The sequence below is a fragment of the Magallana gigas genome, chromosome 6 (genome assembly GCF_963853765.1).
Source record: "Magallana gigas chromosome 6, xbMagGiga1.1, whole genome shotgun sequence".
Taxonomy (NCBI): Eukaryota; Metazoa; Mollusca; class Bivalvia; order Ostreida; family Ostreidae; genus Magallana; species Magallana gigas.
This window is the reverse complement of record NC_088858.1, coordinates 33,754,805-33,773,052: the sequence shown is the minus strand read 5'-3', so window position 1 is coordinate 33,773,052 and position 18,248 is coordinate 33,754,805. Positions and strand designations below refer to the sequence as shown.

The following is an 18,248-nucleotide window of genomic DNA, read 5'->3' as shown; positions in this document are numbered from 1 at the left end:
TTACCCAAACACACTGAAAAGGTCTGGAAGGCCGTGCCCGATGATATATCTTGTTCCAAGGCTCATAAATTATCTTTTTTGATTTTTCTTTGTGAAGAGGAAATATAGATCCATTGATTCATGAATTAAAAAGAATTAACTCATTTGTGATTCATTTATTTAATGAATTTCCTTTTTTTCTCTCAAATTTTACTTATTTTTCAAGAACAAATGTACATTTTCATGCCTGAACACACATTAGTAAAAATAAAATGCAAGTAGATCTAGATTTTAAGCAGGCATGTACATGTAGCATCACTTTTTCTCGCAGGCAAAATTTTCTTAAATTCACATATAGAAAGTTTAAATATAATGAAGGTCCCCAACCCAGACTTTTTTGGAAGCAAGTATAAAATTAAAGTGAAAATAATAAATTCAAAATAACTGTGAAATAAAAGTAATATGTATCTTACCTCTCCCTCCCTCCTTCCACGGATTGGGGTTTTTATGAGTTTTGAATTATACTTTTTTTTCGCTTGTCAAGATTTTTCCTGTTAAAAAATCACATTACTTATCAATGTAAACGTGCAAGCACATCGTCATATTTAAACAGAACAAATAAGATAGGAAGGGAATTGGATGATAATGATATATAGGCCCAGTACACAGTATGTAAGATAGCGACCCCCCCCCCCCCCCCCAAGACCTGAGCAAATATAACAGATAAAGAGAGACAACTCTTAGATAGATTTAAGATTTTGTTTCTTTGACTTGTCCTCCCAGCTGCAGTTTTTCTGAATTATAAATCATGAGAGAGAGAGAGAGAGAGAGAGAGAGAGAGAGAGAGAGAGAGAGAGAGAGAGAGAGATCCTCTATTTCTATTTTCGACTGAGTTCAGGACAATTTTGAATTTCACAATTTTGTGTGGTGCTAACTGCTAATAGTCATATGTTATAAGAGTAATTTTTCTCAAGAAGTAAAAAGATACCAACTGTACCTTGTAGTAAATATCCGTGGACCAGATAGATGTATGATATCACGATGACTGTCAACTATGAAAGATTGGCATTTATTTTAATATCTTTAAAAAAATTGAAAACAAAAACCATTTACTGGTGGTCGGTGAATACACTTATTAATTCCTTGTCCAATCATCACTGCAATTCCTGATTAGACATTTTTCACGAGTGGAAAAGCCCCGAAAAAACAGCCATTAAGATGCTATTAATATAAATAATCGTTATCTTGCTTGCAAATGGGTTGTCGGATATGCCAAAGAGCGGATATATCGAGATGGCTGTGGCATAAGTATGTAATGTAGTTTTAAACATGGCAGTGGGTTAATTTGAGAAGGACCAAAAAAAAGAAATCATTAAAATAAATGTCCTATACGAAATTTTAGCTCAGTTGAAACATTTCTTTATCACCATTACGTTCTAATTAAAGAAGTGATCGAATATTTCCGGCGGAGGGGTGGGTGTATTCAGCTGCAAACAGTCCAATGTGGCCTAAGAATTCGTTAGGATGAACATTGGAAGTACGGAGCCGCAGCGGAGACGATCGCGAAATATACTGTATTACTTATAATTTCATTCATTTGATTGGGAAATTCATTTTCCGGATATTAAAAACTACAGTCAGTTTACTTTCATCGTTGACACTCAAACGATTAATTGAGTCCAGATCTAGAGAACTTCTTACACAGAAAATGAGCAAGATGACCTGCAAACACAAAAAGTCCCAGCGATGTGAGAGGGTATCTGCCGTGAGCATGTTGTCTCAGAGGATCAATTCCTATACTTAATATACTTATTTTTTAGCACTAATGTTTGAATTAAAATCACTTTTGAATTCAATGCAAAGTGTAATTGCTTATTGCAGTTAACATGGGGATAATATTGTATGTCTTTGTTTCGAATTAATTAAAACACCATTCTGTTTATTGCAGTCCTACCCCTTTACGTAGAGACCCCCCCCCCCCCCCCACATTGCAATTTTCCAAGCTGGTATGAATTATTTATTTATTTTTGTCTTGTTTTGTTCATCGATATCCACGGGAAGTTTGTAGTGAAGATTAATGAAAAGCTCTCAAGTGACTCTTTTTGAAAGATTCTATCGTTAAAAAGGAATATTAATGGCAGTTTAAAAAAATAAATAAATAAATACAACAGCTAGATAAATTGGTTTTTCAACAAGTATGGATCTGAGTTCACGAATTTCCTAAGACATCTATTTATGATATATATATATACTGTCATTTGTTAATGGATTTGATTTATCAGATGCTTCTTTCAAATAGCTACATATACCAGATTAAACAGTAAATGTTTATTTTGAGCTGCAAAAACTGAAGCAATCAAGTGTCCCGATTTTAACTGGGACAAGAGACTGACAACTGTTTAGATAGAGTAATACAATAAAATTTCTCTAATGCTGTGCATATAGTAGACAAACTAGGTTCATAATAGGTAAGGATGGCAAAGTGCCAGAATGTTTAGGTTCTCTATCCTTTATGATGTGTCCAGTGTGTGAATATGGGTCAGTTAAAACTTTAAAGCCAAACGAGGTTTCGGTTATATTCGGAATTTGGTTTTACTATAGTTTATGTGGCATCCTATTTGCAATTTTACTGTGTTAGAGATTATGGCAAACTCAAACTTGGGACAGGAAAAAGGATCGATTTTATTTGGCAATGTTTGCATTTTGAATACAAATTGAAAGATGTTTGTTAAGTTGGAGTATGAAAAAATCAGTCCTGGTGAATTTTATTGTTTGGTAGACCAAAATACAGTATCATTAGTTTTGTTTTGACAGAAATGAATTATTAGTATTTATTAGTATTTTGATATTTCATTGTACAGTTCAAAGCAAAGGATGGCGTCATCGAATGATCGACGAGATCTTAATATGAATCCTTCTCGACACCTTTATGTATGCGCTGTATGTATTGAGCAAATATATTATTAGTAATAACATAGAGTTTGCTATCGATTTGCTTAACATCAAAAGCTCAGACATGGTGAAAGCGGTAAAGAAGTTCAGAGAGTTCAGAGAGAGAGAGAGAGAAAGATGATTAAGATGCATTGTGTAGTCAACGCTACAAAATCGTCATATAAAGCAATACGTTTGCCAGTGACAGATATTTTCTAAACAAGTATAACTTAAACATTTGCCGTCCTTTGCGGGGATTCTTTGTGATTGGTTCAATTTACTTAACTGAACTACTCACTTGTCCGATCCCCATGAAGCTGAAAGAGGAGGCATAGCGATCGGTTTTCAGTCAATAAAAATTGAAATCTGAATTCTCTCATGAATGTTGATGAGCTTAGAAACAGGAAGCCAAATACACAGATATCTTGAGTTTTGAAGTAATTAATTTAACGAGGCCGAGTACAGATCGAGTACGCATGCTTTCGCGCAGCATTTCATTTGTATTGTGAAGTCATCTTTTTGCTTGGTTGACGCCATGGCGTGATAGTTTCAACTGCAGATATTCAGCGAAATTTGTTGAAAATAGCACGTTTGGTGCGTAAAATTGATAATTATATTGTGGAATAAACATAAATGTCTCGAATTATATAAGCTATATTTGGGCTCGGGTCGAAAACGTGAAGAGGGTTCAGCAAGCCTAGCCCTATGTCACGTTTTCTTCACCCGCCTAAATATAGCTTAATTAATATATTTCAAGACAGTAACCATGTATTTTATATTTATGACCCTTAATATGTAATGTTATATATTTATTTATTACCTAAATATGTCTGAATGTTTTAATAATACAATAAAAATCACCATTTCCGCCTTTGTCAAATAAAAAATAGCCATTATCCGACAAATCTGGGAAATTGGGCATACAAAAACCAACTTTGATAAGACCCCTTGAACAAACCAGGTGGTAAAAGGGTTTTTTATTTGACCATTTGATGCCTTTTAGCAACAAATTTGATATGTAGAACGTAAAAGAAATCTCTAGGGCAGAAGTTTAAAAAAAATGTTAAAAATTTGCAAAATAGATACATTTCAAGCAAAATCCCATAGAGTCCTATGTTAAAAATTAATAAACTTTGAGATGACCCCTTAAACAAACAGTGTGGTAAATGTGTTATTTTTTTATCTTAAAATAATAAATAAATTATATCAGTAGAAATTCATGTAAAAAATTTCATTCAAAAATCTGGGGCAGAACAAATTAGACCCGGCCTCGTTAAATAACTTACCATTGCTGTATACTTCACTTAAATTTTTTTCATATGATTTAAAAGTAAATGACACAAAATTAGCAGATTATATCATTTAGCCATAATAATTTATTTTATTTACATTCATTGTATATTTCCCTTTATGCTTGCAACGTTCAATTTCCTGTGAATACACTTTAGTTAGCATTTTCAAGGCGAAAGAGCACAAACATATACGTCATCACGCGTTTTAAATATTCCATTAAATATTGTTAGATTCGATGAAACGTTCAAACTTACATAAACAATTTGGTATTTACGTAACTTTGAAAAAATAATCGTTAAACCGTTATATTTGTTGATAATTTTTTTCTTTTTGGCAAACTTTCTGGCACTATTTTTTTAGTCATGGAAATAACTAAATAAAATGTTAACATCAATTCTCTGTAAAGACCAAAATATTACTGTAGGTCCATGGCACACACCATCTCAGATTTTCATGAAAATTTCTCAGGTGATTGATACGCAAAAGGTATGATATTACCCACCATCCATCAAAATAAGGCATTTTTCCTTGGTTGTCATGGTACCCAATCTCATTAATTTAGAACAATTTCTACTAACATCACTTCTTGCTTAATTAAGATGGCTTATTATACTTTAAAAGAATCTCTATTCATCAGAAAAACGAGTTGGGTATGAAATATAACATGATGAAAAGTAGTGTACAAGTAGTATGCTCCTTTACTCTGTCCCGAGGTTTTGCTTCCACCAATTTTTGCTTGATGTTTCGATAATAATAAATACCTTTGTGCTCAAACTATGTTCATCCACTAATATGAAAAATGTCCAGAGTATCTGTTTTGAAACACCCCCTCTACCGCTTCAGGTTTCAATACATATCCCAAAATAGAAAGTCTACGGGGAATTTGCAATGCATCAGCCATTAATAAGCCCGGATGATAACGTTTAAAAATTGCGCGAGGTGTCCCAAGTACTTCCGAATGGAGAAAGGATGTAAACATTTCCCATTATAAATCTTCGTAAGATATTTATTTCGTTCCTGTAAACTTTTATGAGTGAAAAGGGGTCATAATTTGTCAATGAATTAGCTTGGATATATTCCATTTCATCGTTTGAACTGTACTTCTTTCACAGGTATGTGCATTTTTATTAAAAATCGTCAAAAAGTGATGGGACAAACTATAGTTGAATTTCTCAAAAAATACACCCCAGGTTTAAATGTACAAATTCCACTAAGTGTTGCAGGTTGGTAGCTCGTTAGCTTCATTGGTTGAATGCTGGATTCGTAAGTCAGATTATCGAAATTCAAGTAAAGGACATATCTTTCTGGTACGTTTGATCAGAATTGTTTTATATAGCGGAATTCCTATAGAGCATTGTTCATTTCATATTCACCAATTCATAAAAGACTTACTCTAAATTCACTAAAACTTTAATGAATCAAATGCTTTCTCCTCCTATTAGAACTCTGTTTTTCCAACGTCTGATTTTGCCATGTTGTTGTGACGTCTTTTTCGCACTTCAATACAAAAGAATCAACAAAGGGAAGTAACTTTTGGTTAAATTAATTAAACCCAAGCCAAATTCGGTTGTATTTAGTAGACCAAGGTCTCATCTTTAAAAAAAAAAAATGTTTATTCCAGCTTTCAATTGCTTGCTTAAAATTAAATTGGTATTATTTAGTGTGTCTCTTTTTATCTATTTTATTTGCTAAATCTATGAAACACAAACCGACGGTATTGTTTTTTATACATTTCACTGAAATCAATTTAAGTGCACAAATAAATTGATTACTTACTTATAAAATTAAATCAATATTAGGATCAAACCTTCATACATTTAGAAAGCATCCCATTTATTTATATGATGGCACTCTATAATAAAGAGTTATGTAATTTTGGCCATGCGCAAAATGTTTCAATGTCGTTGCTATGGTAACTGAGATTGTACCCACAGAGAATCTTTATATTGAACACTCTTTCAAGGCAGAGAAATTAAAAAGTGCGTGGCCATGAAGTTTTGGTCCATACAGAGAATTGATGTGAACATGGCTGTTCCTTGTATGATTCATATCCCTGACAAAGAGCATATATAACGGCTTTGAGGCGTAGATACATAAATACTTCATACAAATAAACATCAATATGAATAAAAATATAAGCAATGAATGCTTAGTTTTGAATGTCGTCGGCTAACGCGCGGTAATCAATTTGTCTGCACAGCCTCGGTGTGCTATAGGACTGACGACATCCACAAATAAGCATTCGATGCTTAAATATTAGAAAAATACAGCATAATACATGTCTGCATAAGCGGAATCTCTTTCTATAATAAACCTTACATCTACTTTCAATTCAGATACTAAACGACAACTGATGGTCAAAAGTATATTTTTAAAAAATGTAAAAATAGAGAGACTTCATATTAAAACTGGAACAAAAAAAGGCTCTAACGGCACGAGAAAGAGGGCATTTGTGAAGCAGTGAGTCTGACGCTAGCACCTCATCACATGGATGGTCAGTACATTCATTACTGTTAAAAAGCGAGAGGAGACAAGAAAGGGAAAATTCAAAATGAACCATAACTGCAGGAGAACTCGAGTGGACGCGTACATGTAATGCACGTAAGTGCCTTTATGTATTAAATACAAATACCATATCAAAATCGATTGTTATGCATATGTTCAAATAATAATTTCATATTTTTTTAAAACAATTGTATAGTATGTAAAATGTAAATTATATGCATATAATGAAACAATGTATACTTAAAAACTCTATATTTCAGGTGTGCTCAAAGAGACGCACGTGATTCAAATTCATTTACGAAGACCATTGGCTATGAAGAACTGTACAAGCTTTCTGAGGGGGAAGGGGAGGTAACATATGTACCTCTGATAACCCCTTTTGACCGATATTTCAAAAATACATGATTGTACTCTATTCTTAATCTTCATGTATGGAACGCCTCAACTGCCTAATGTAGATAATCTTCATAATATGATGATAATTCAACATTACACGCTGATATTTTAATATTACATGCTTATACTTTAACATTACATGATGATACTTCATGATAAAGTATCATATATAAATGAAGAAGTATCCCCATACAATGTTAAAATATTAGCATGTAATGTTAAAGTATCAGCATGTAATGTTGAAGTACATGTATCATCAAATAATGAAGATAATCACATTAGGCAATTGAGGCGTTCCATATTCATGTATCTTCCGCTAATAATGAAATATTTACCCGAGACCCCTCACAATGTACAGCACCAATCAGACCCAACCTAACGGAAAGTAAACCCCAACTAAACTCTGGGTTTACTTTTGGGTTTACTCCGGGTTTACTAGAGTGGACGCATAGTAAACCCAAAGTAAACCCAGAGTAGACACAGAAAGTAAACCCCAATCAGAATGAAAGCAGACGCTACATGTGTATTTGGAAGATAAAAGGCGGGTCTGCTTCACACTTCAGTTCGTACAGTGGACCCCAAAAGCAAAACCCCGATTTAACACAAAGTAAACCCAAAGTAAACCCCAAGTGGAGGCAAATTTTCAAAAAGCAGACCGACAGTAAACGCTAAGTTAACCCCGAAGTAAACATGGGGTTTATATGTAGTTGGGGTCTGCTCTGGTGTTAGGTTGGGTCTGATCGGCACTGTACCTGTAATCAGTTCGATGGTCCTCTACCTCTATCTGCAATCTAAGCGTTGTCTGGATGTTTTCCTCGTATCCGGTGAGCACGTGGACAATTCATGGACAAGGACATGGACATGGCCAAGGACATGGACATGGACAATTCCGGTAATTAAATTTCATCAAAGATGAAGAAATAGATTTTCATACATTACATAACGTTCGTTCAATTATAGTACATGGTACATGTAACTATTGTTGTTCTTTTTGTTTTTTTAAATCGGTCAAAGTTTGATGTACTCCGTGTTCGCGACAGTTCGCTATCGAGCCGCTTTAATGACTTAAAATAACTAGTCATTGATGATTGTTGACGTCATATTTATCTCAATGACATTGTAAACTATGGTGTGTACACTTGTATTGTAGTCATTAGGTTGTGTAGAAGAGCTATTTAGAGACTTGGCAAATGAATCATTAGGATCTTAGAATATGAAATTGAGGCATAATTATTATAATTGTCGAATTCGGCTCGGTTTGATTCATGTATAATTCTCATGATACAAAATCTTTTCTTATGATAGCAGCGGTTCATTTCAATTCTATTTTTCATAAAATTTATGTTTAAGGCTTCTGTTACATGCCAATTTCATGCATTTCATTAATAATAAAAGCACATTTATGAAGCTAGACTAGAACTTCTGATGCCTGGTATTGGTTGATGAATATGAGAAAAGTACTTAGTTCAGTGAACCAATGTTTTAAATGCCAGATAAAGTAACTTTGGACCCTGGAGATCATCATCAAACTTAATATTTCCTAATACTAACTTCCCTTCAAAGGTCTTTATTGCACTAATTTATGAACAAGAGTGGTCATGAAGAACACATTGGGTGGGATGTAACTATCTAGTTTGTTCATCAAACCAAGCTGTCAAATATTGATATTTCTTCTGATTTGCTAAGAGAGATTCACAAATATTCTTATACTGTCGAAATTGTTAGAGTTTTCCAAAGGTTGTGTGAAAATGACGCTGTTTTAAATGAAGTTTATAACCCTGGATGAAGTCGGGCAAATATCAATGCGTACAATATTCATATGAATTTGTATTTGCAAAGGAAGACGGCAATTATATAGTAGACCCTTCCTTCGTTAAATTAGAGTTTATCACGTATTGCCTAAAGTCCAAGCTCTTGTTAAAACGGCCTTTTATCTTGTTCAGAACTTGATTTGTTTATCATGTATTTTTTTTACATGTTATTTCTAAATTTTAAACCATCTTGCAACATAGTGGGGATTTACTGGGACAACAGTCGAAAGTTTGATTACTGTTTTGAAATTTCAACTTACTAGAACGCTTCCTTAAGATTTTCATTAACCACATTCTCCTTAATCTAGGTAATTGTGGCGATTTTATTTGTTTGCATATCTGAACTTTAGACTTGAACCCTCATTGTGAACTTAGGAAAACGTGCTGATTTTGCTTGTCCAAAGGTTCAGAAGAAGTAGAAGAAAAATAAGAGTTATAACATAATAGTATGTATGCATTATTTCCATTTTTAGCCGGGCTCTGCTGAAAGCAGAGTCCTGGCTATAGGCAGGCAAATCGCCAATGTTACTATAAATAGCACAAGTAAACAAAAAACCAAACAGCGTCAAGGTAAATCTTCCGCTATACCAAATAGTTACACAAAGAGCCACGTTTTGTCAAAAGTGTTGGCATTTTGTTTCTTTTTTTTTAATTTCGAATGAATTGTCTATCTTTTTTAGTTTTTTATTAATAACGTATTTTTAAAACATTACTATGCATTTTGGACACATACAATGCGCATGAATTTCCATGAACTACTTTGCTGCGCGATGAAGAAATGGGGATTGAATATATAATGCTTGTTGCAAAATTCAAGGCAGCAACTGTTGAACTTTTTAACTTCTACTGGACAGACATATTTTTTGTTTATAGCCGCTTACAAAATTTGGTCGCTCTCTGATGCTTTGCCGACATTAAAAGCATGAGAGAGAGAGAGAGAGAGAGAGAGAGAGAGAGAGAGAGAGAGAGAGATATTTTCAGTCTTTACTACACAATATGCATAAAGACACACCGAAAGAGCCCGGCTTTCAGTACTTCAGTACTTTGATTTTAATTGTGCTTCTTTATGTACATGTACATAATGAGTACATGCATCTTCCTTACTTTCCTCTATAATTAAAGTAATATGAGTGAGCTGTATTTTTTAGAATTTTATTTTGCTGCAAAAACCTGCCAGTGTGATAAGTCTCCCTGTAACTTAAACTTTTATGATAAATAAGATTTGAAAAAATCATTAATTTTTGTCAGGAGAAAGATTTCACTTATAAGGAATGTATAGCAGATTATATCAATATTTGTACAGGACGACAATAATTCAATTTTGCTCCAATTAAGGCTTCTTAATGGCTTTTCCCCACAAAAACAGAGCTAACAGAAATTTTAAAACTATGATATTTTTTGTCATTTTAGTAGAAAATAACATTTTCTTCAAAAAAAAATTCAACATGAAAATTGCAGCTCATATTGCTTTTAGCAAAGTTAATTTTTAATCAATCACATTTAGTGGTTCATAAGAAGTCTTTAAAATGTAAACTGACAAAGGCCGAGTGGACGTGATAAGAATTTCTTAAATGCACGTGCGGTTCTGGTTAGCTAAAAATCGATGATCGAAGAACACTTTTGAGTGGACGGCTAGGAAATCGATGACAAATCTCACGACATAGGATCGTTTTCGGTACAATTAATTACCGTTCTAAGATGACAAGTTTCCATCACCTTAGGCAAAAGTTTTATTGATTTGGTAGAGAAAATGCATCTACAAGTATAGCGTGAGATGAGTCTTGCTAATATCAGGAATTAGACTAAAAAGGTCGTGATGGATATCTTCTTTTTGTGACTGTCATTGGTTTTCATTCAGGATTATATGTAAGCGCTCCAAGATACATTGTATTTAATCAACCCAATTTTTTTCCAGACGAATGGAGAAATAGAAAACAAAACCAAGGCAATACATTTGCTGGTTGGGTTTTGTATATACTTATTTTATTTCTTTTGTTTTATCAGTAAAATGAAAACAGTTTATTACTGGTACAAACACTTTTGCAAACGTCTATACATGTAAATATGCATGTAGCTTGTACAAAATAATGTTTACAAATCTCGTAAGAGGTGGCTTTATCATTATGGTACTTAAACTTGAACAAAGTTCGATCTATCATTCATCTGATTTTTTTAAAAAAAAAAGGAATAAATCAGTTTATACAATTTTGATTTATTCAAAACGTGACAGACTTTATGTTACCACGTGACCATGACGTGAACAAAATTTTCACATTTGAAAATTTATTAATAGAGACAATTAAAATAGATCAAATCATATAATATGTAGAGAGACTCAGAGAGAAAATTAAGAAAGAAAAAAAAATAATTTAATGAGGTTATTGTTAAACTACACTGAAATTAACAAAAACGATTTAAAAAAAAAAAATGAAAGTGTATGATCCTTAATTAATGATTTAAATTTTCATTATCTATCTAAGAATTCTTTCCCCACTTCTCTGCTTTTCTTCTCTTATATTTCAATTAAGGTGTATGCATTTTTATCATAGTTACGAAATGTTATCGATTTTTAAGGAAAATGATTTTTGTCCTGTGTCCACCACAACCTGATATGTGCAAGATAATGATAAAACAATAGAAAAATCAATAGACGAAACACTTTTCACACCAGCCTAAATCATCAACTTCATGGAGGTGTTTGAAGATCACAATGTTGGTCGGCGTTCAGTGGAACAATACAGTTTGGTGCGTAAAGCGCATGTATCAACTCCGTATACTGATTCAGTGGGTAAGTTTCATCATTGAAATGAAAGAAATGTGTATTGTAGGTGTGCACTACATCATAACATTGCTAAAAAAATAACTTCATATTTAATCAATATTTCCGGAAAAATGGTAAAATAGATCTGGAACACATCTCCCCAAAAGAAATGTACATTAGAATAGTAGAAAAAAAAGTCTTCAATTTTTCAATCGTTGATAAAAATATATTATTAATTGATAAAAAAAAATATTTTCATAAAAACAACGGAACAATGACCAAGAAAAACACGTGTGTCATTTGCGATTTAAAATGAAGAATAGTGTGTACTGTGATCACACACATGTACGTTCAATCTTGAATTGGATTAAAATGAAAAATGTTCTATCAATTTGAAACAAGTTAAATATTTGGCATTCATTGATAATGAAACTGTAATTATGATAATTAACATTTGACTTTGAAAACAGGTGTTTTTGTGAATAAGTAGTAAGTACACACGCTCATTTTTTTTTTATTTTGAATTTAAGCATATGATGTTACATAAACATGCGTTGCATGGTTTCAATTATATCATACCAAAAATGTTTTGCTAAAGAAACTCGGGGGAAAATATGTAGAAAGCAAGAGCGGTTTGTTTTCCTGTAAATTTTATTACTGGACACGAGTGATTTTTAAGGGGTAAAGAAGTACAAATTTGATTTCCAGAAAATGATCAAAGATTACACAACCTGACGAAGGGTCGTCCATGCAATTTAAATGGCAATAAAGAATACACATGAACATAAGGCAGATACTCAAACATCAAATATGAATCGACACAACACTCATATGTTCCTCAAATGTTCAGCAGCTACATCGCAGGAGGCAATTCATTTCTTCATCTTCAGTGACGTATAAAAAGAATAAAAGTAAGCGAGTCTCCGCCGCCGAATCACGTGATTAGCTTCAGACGACAATATGCTGTCACGTGATCTACGGATTTTTGGACCGCAATGTTTCCACAAAATATCAGGCGCACGCAAATGTTCCCACATTTTCTTCTTTGATTCCTTTTTCTCTCTATCCTTTTTTCGCTCCTTCGCTTACTCTTTTTAACCTTTTCCGGAGCACCAGACATAACTTATGCAATACATACATGTACACATGCGCAAAATATAATTTTTAATAATGACGCTCTCAGGAGACCGAGTTATTGGTTGGAGCGGTGCTTGATTTTATAACACTGTCAAGAATAAATTTAATTGTAATTCGGTATATCGTGTCCATATTGTCACTGTAACGATCTCCTAGTGTGATTTTCACGGCTTCCAAGAATGGCTTCTCCATATCCTGAAAAAGTTCAATCAAAGTTTAACTAATGAAGTATATTGCTTTGCTGCTTGAAGCTAATAGCCAGCACCATATACATACATTACATCTACATACGATCAAAGGAAACAGACAATAAAACTCCGTTGCAAGCAAGAACATGTAAAAGATATGGAATGGTACGTATTTATGTCAGAATTGATTGAAGACCTAAGATCGTTAAATATATCTATCGTTTATTTATTAAGGCAACTGTTATAATATAATACAATACAATAATTGTGTTTTATTTTATTATTTTTCACTTCAGAACAACTCAGATCAGGCAAAATGGTATTTCAAGACAACAAGGAATTCATTATTTCCTAAGTACCACATCCATAGCGATTTTCAAGATTAACCCGGCAGTTGTATATGCCCTCAGGAAAATAGCGTGTTCCTGGGCTGTACATTCTTACAAACGCTTCGATTACTGTCAGATCAAAAACAGATTTATATTGTTCATTATGCTCGTTCAATAGCAAAATTCACGTAATAGATTTGTCTTTCACATTTGTTTCCTATTTGAAAAAGTTTGTAAATTTTAATATAAATTCGTTGAGAAAGGACTATTTTTTCTTCCCAATGAAACGGAATGAAAACCATTTTACAACATTAAGGTGGCCTTATCTTTCTTCATAACGTCTGATAATCTAATGATGAAATTAAGATTTATAGTGAAACAAAATCGGATTTCAATTAATTCTTCAGTTCAGATCTTCCGATGTACATGTATCTGTACGTCATATCCGCTAATGTTGTTTTGATTATGGTCACAATCAACTAGATGCTACATGTAGTAATGTATCGGAAAATCACCGCGTTCCTTAGATTCTTAGCCTAACAACTTCATTTTTCAAATTTTTTTTAATGCAGACCATGACTTGTACAATGATTTCTTGAATAATCAGAAATTATATCCAGTTCAAATAATATCGGTTTACGGTTTGTACCGCGATGGTCATCTAATCACAACATTGAACAGAAATAAATATAATTCTAAAATTACTACCAGTTTTAACTTTTTGTTGCTACCTGGTCACCGTTTTGGATCTTCTTTTTAATCATTGGGTTTTTTTCTTTCCTTTAGATTATAAATCTTGAATAATCATGTATACATATAAGAATTCTCATTTTGTGGACTCAAGATGTTTACAGAGCTGTAATGTGGTCAGATACATGTAACCATTAAGGCCTATGGGCCTTATTTTGCATTACGGGCTTTTAGTGTGGAATCTAGCATTTGACATTAATATAAGGAAAACAAGTAACTAAGACACGATTTGAGCTCAAAATTTAATAAGATTTTATTTTTCCAATTTTAATGTTTAGAAGGGTTAATATGGGTACTTTTAATGCTTTGTCAAATTTTGAAAGTCAAATATAGAGTTATATGCAAGATACAGAGTTGGAAATTTTTGTTTAGTAAACAAAGCCCGAGCTTTGTTATGGTTTACATAATGTGTTTTATTGGTATACAAGTCTCAATCAAATGTTGCGTTTTTCTGGTTATCATATTATCTATGAAAACATTAAATCAGTTTATCTTGTTTGCCACGAGTCATTTGGTCAAAAAATAGTAAATCCATACTTTACATTATTTGTAAACAAATATAAGACTCTAGCTTCTTTTTTTTTTTTTTACATATCAATAATTTCTTTCATCTGCATCTCTCTTATAACTTGACTTTTAACATTCAAATTTTGGTTAATCATTCAAAATTACCAAGTAAACCATTTTATATATAAAAAAAAGAAAAAGAAAATTTTGATCTAAAATCGTGTCCAAGTCCCTTTAATAGAAAAACATGGTCACCTAGTCAGTATACATTTTTATCAAATTTTAAATGGTGAAGTTTTCGAACTTTGCAAATATGCATATTGCTTTCCATATATGATCAATTCAAAATCTGGATAATTATTCTAATAACGGTATACTACAGATACAAATTTAAATATGAAATCCTGACACCTACCCATATTAGTTCTGTTCGAAAACCAGGGAATTTCATATGACTTTGTCCAGTGGCTTTGAGCACATCGAACACATAGTCTACATTATCAATGTTAGAAATGAGTTCATCGAGAGTTCCCATCACAGAAATAGCATGTTTTTCCACAAGTTCACTAACACGAATTTCGTCCTCAGTCTTTAGATGGCGAAACCGCACAAACATAGTTCTAATGTCTTCATTTGCTCTAAACATTCTGCAAAAGAATCATCATAAGTTATATATCTTAATTATTTTCATGTTATGCATTTGACACCGAGTTTAGTTTTTGATGGTTAAATTTACGAATCATTCCCCTGCACGAATGGTATTGGAAGACATGTATGCATACATGTAGCAACTGGACATAAAGGAGTAGGCGGAAAACATAAAGGAGTAGATGGAAAAACAATTAAGGGGAACACAAAGAATAGAACATATTTGTAATAAATGCACGTATATTTCTCAAACATTACACCTAAGAGTTTAAATGAGTTCAACAAACTATAAAACAGTTGGTCTTTTACAATATCTAGAATGTATAGACTGTTTTTATTTCAAACATTCTACAATTTCGTAACACTCATCGCAAATGTTTGCCTTATTACATAATAAACATAGTCTCTATAATTAAGAGGTTAGCAATAACCTCATACTCAACCTGCCTGTGGTTACAATTACAACCTGTTTTATCTATATTATTTAATGCTTGCGTCATTTTCATCCAAAATGAGACATCACACCACGTGTGTTCTTAGTACACAGTAGTCATCACCAAAGATTGACATTACTGAATATCTAGACAAGGAAACACATTACGCCTGTGGTTGTTAAGGAATCTTATTGAATGACGTAAAAATGTAGGCTGTTGTATTTTAATTGAATAACGGAACAAAAAGAGGTATTTTATAGATTAAGAAACAGTTATATGCCAAAGCAAAAGACGTTCAAAAACAGTTGGAAATGTGTCAACTTACATATGTATACAAAATGTAATCATAACGCATCCAAATATGGCATTAATCGATGAATCAGTTTTACCTTTCCACCAGCTAAAATAACGGAACTTCTAAAAAAAAACCGATTCCATGCAAAAATATGTCTCTAGCTCTTATTCAAGAGGCGTGGTCACGAATTTGCTCAAATTTAACTTTTCAAATTATCATATTTACAAATGAATGCTTTGTTAATATACAAGTATACCTGCCAATTATCAGCCAAAATTTGAATGCCAGGTGTCAAGTAGTAAGCGAGATAGAACCATTTTAACAAGACCTTGGACTTTCAGTAGAACGTTACTATCTATTTCTTGCGTCAAAACAAGTTAAAAATGACGCTGGTTTCAAGCGAAATATACACCGATTGCGTAGTCTTAGCTCAAAAACCAGACAAATCTTGTTGATTTCAAAGAGCAATCGCCGAGTGGCCTTCAATGAAATAGACAGGTCTACGTCACATTGCTGTCTGACACCAACTACCCAAAGTCCAAGCTCCTGTTAAAATGGTTCTATATACTGTAACTCACAATTCTTTGTTATGTAAACACGGCTCATGTTATTATTGGTTTTATATATTTAGGTTGCTGAATAGAAAGTACATTATTTAAAACAAAAACATGAAGTGAGAAGGCAATAGAAAATGTTAAAATATTTATTCAGAATATGGCTCATTATTTTCGAGGTATATAGTTTAATTATCATTTCCTCCTGCTGTTAACTTACGTTGTAATTGTGTCCTCAAATTGACATGTCGTTTCCTAGTATTGACAAGTTTCTATTTTTTTCTTTTTGCATTATCCAATCATTCGCTCGTTTCCTGAACCAAGGACACACAATCTTAAATATACACTCTCCAATCGTAAAAGCTTCCACAATCTATTGCTTTTGGATTCTTGGCTTGTTTAAAAAATTTTTAAAAATGGATGCTGAAAGGACCTTTTACATGTATATGTACAAAAAGAGCTAAAACAACCTCTTGTTAGGCCATCCCTTGTCTTTGAATTGCTACTTTGATCCATAACATGTCATATAAGCAGTCTGATTCACCAATCAAGTTTCACAAAGTAAACCGATTCCAATGATATCATTGAAAGGCCAGAACACTCACTGGGGATATTTAATTTCGAATTTTGAATCAATTCTGGGCTTTCGTAGATGTACATGTACGTGCATTTTACGAGGAAACTTTCCCCGAGTTTAACTTTCTGTATACAAGAAACCAAAATCGAAAAATATGTTTCCGAATCGAGAAATAATAATTATGTTCAGCTAAAATTGCGAAAGAATCTATGTAAGAATGCATGAAAGAAATTGGATATTCAATATCAAATTGAGTAAGAAAAGCAAAGGTTCGTTTTTGTGGCGCATATTTATTTATTTATTTTTTTTTATAAATTTCATCTTCATTTTAAATGAACTATACAACTTCATATCAAGTCTAATTATTTTGATTTTTCATATATTTTTGGTCAAACACGGGAAAATATTTTGTAGGTAAGCGTTACCCCCCATCTTGTTTCAATTTCTGTCATGTGTAGGCCTATCTTTTTTTCATTCGTATTTACAAATGTGTCTAAATCACATGTGTGTTTTAATTGTTATTGAATGTTATTGATTGTTTGAATTAAATTTAGCCGTACAACATTCATTTCTGATATTTATGTCATGTTGTAAATTTTGAATTTACTGGGCGGGTGTAAATACAAAATTTACAACATGACAACAGTTGTCATCTTGTAAATTTTGTATTTACACCCACCCTGTAAATTCAAAATTCAAAAATGACATTTGTCTCTGTCTACAGTTTCAAACTTCAAGCTTTACATTAAACTTTATTTAATTAAGTACCGATTTGTTGTTTGTTTTTATTATTTCAACAGGTGCTATGAACGTGGGATACTCACAGCCACAGAATACATGTATCGACCGTAATAAGGCTAATTACTATAAAATCACGAATGGTGTAAATCAAACTGTGATAAATGCATTAACAAGGAATAACATTTTATTCCATTTTGCAAAACTATTTGTGGAGTAAGTCTGGACTGAGTGAAACAGTTTTGTTTTGAATATCAGAACATCTTGTTCTAAACAGTTGCGAAGAAAATAACAGCAAAACATGTGATAGAAGATCTACAGGGAATGCGAAAGAAAGCAGTGCTCTACTTGTGACATTTCAGTAAACTATCATTGTATGGATCGATGGAATATTGTGTAAATATATTTTTGCGAA

At 32.6% G+C, this 18,248-nt stretch overlaps 1 protein-coding gene across 2 annotated transcripts in view; it reads right to left on the bottom strand.

Moving 5' to 3' along the window:
• Nucleotides 1–12,309: 12,309 nt before the first annotated feature.
• LOC105347935 (globin-5) overlaps nt 12,310–18,248 on the bottom strand; it is a 30,072-nt gene continuing 24,133 nt past the window's right edge. For both annotated transcript variants that reach the window (XM_011457190.4, XM_011457191.4), the window contains exons 3-4: nt 15,003–15,234; nt 12,310–13,008 (exon numbers count right to left, since the gene is read on the bottom strand). In XM_011457190.4, the coding sequence (XP_011455492.2) occupies nt 12,856–13,008; nt 15,003–15,234 (385 nt within the window). In that variant the 3' untranslated portion in view covers nt 12,310–12,855. The remainder of the gene's footprint in view (nt 13,009–15,002; nt 15,235–18,248) is intronic.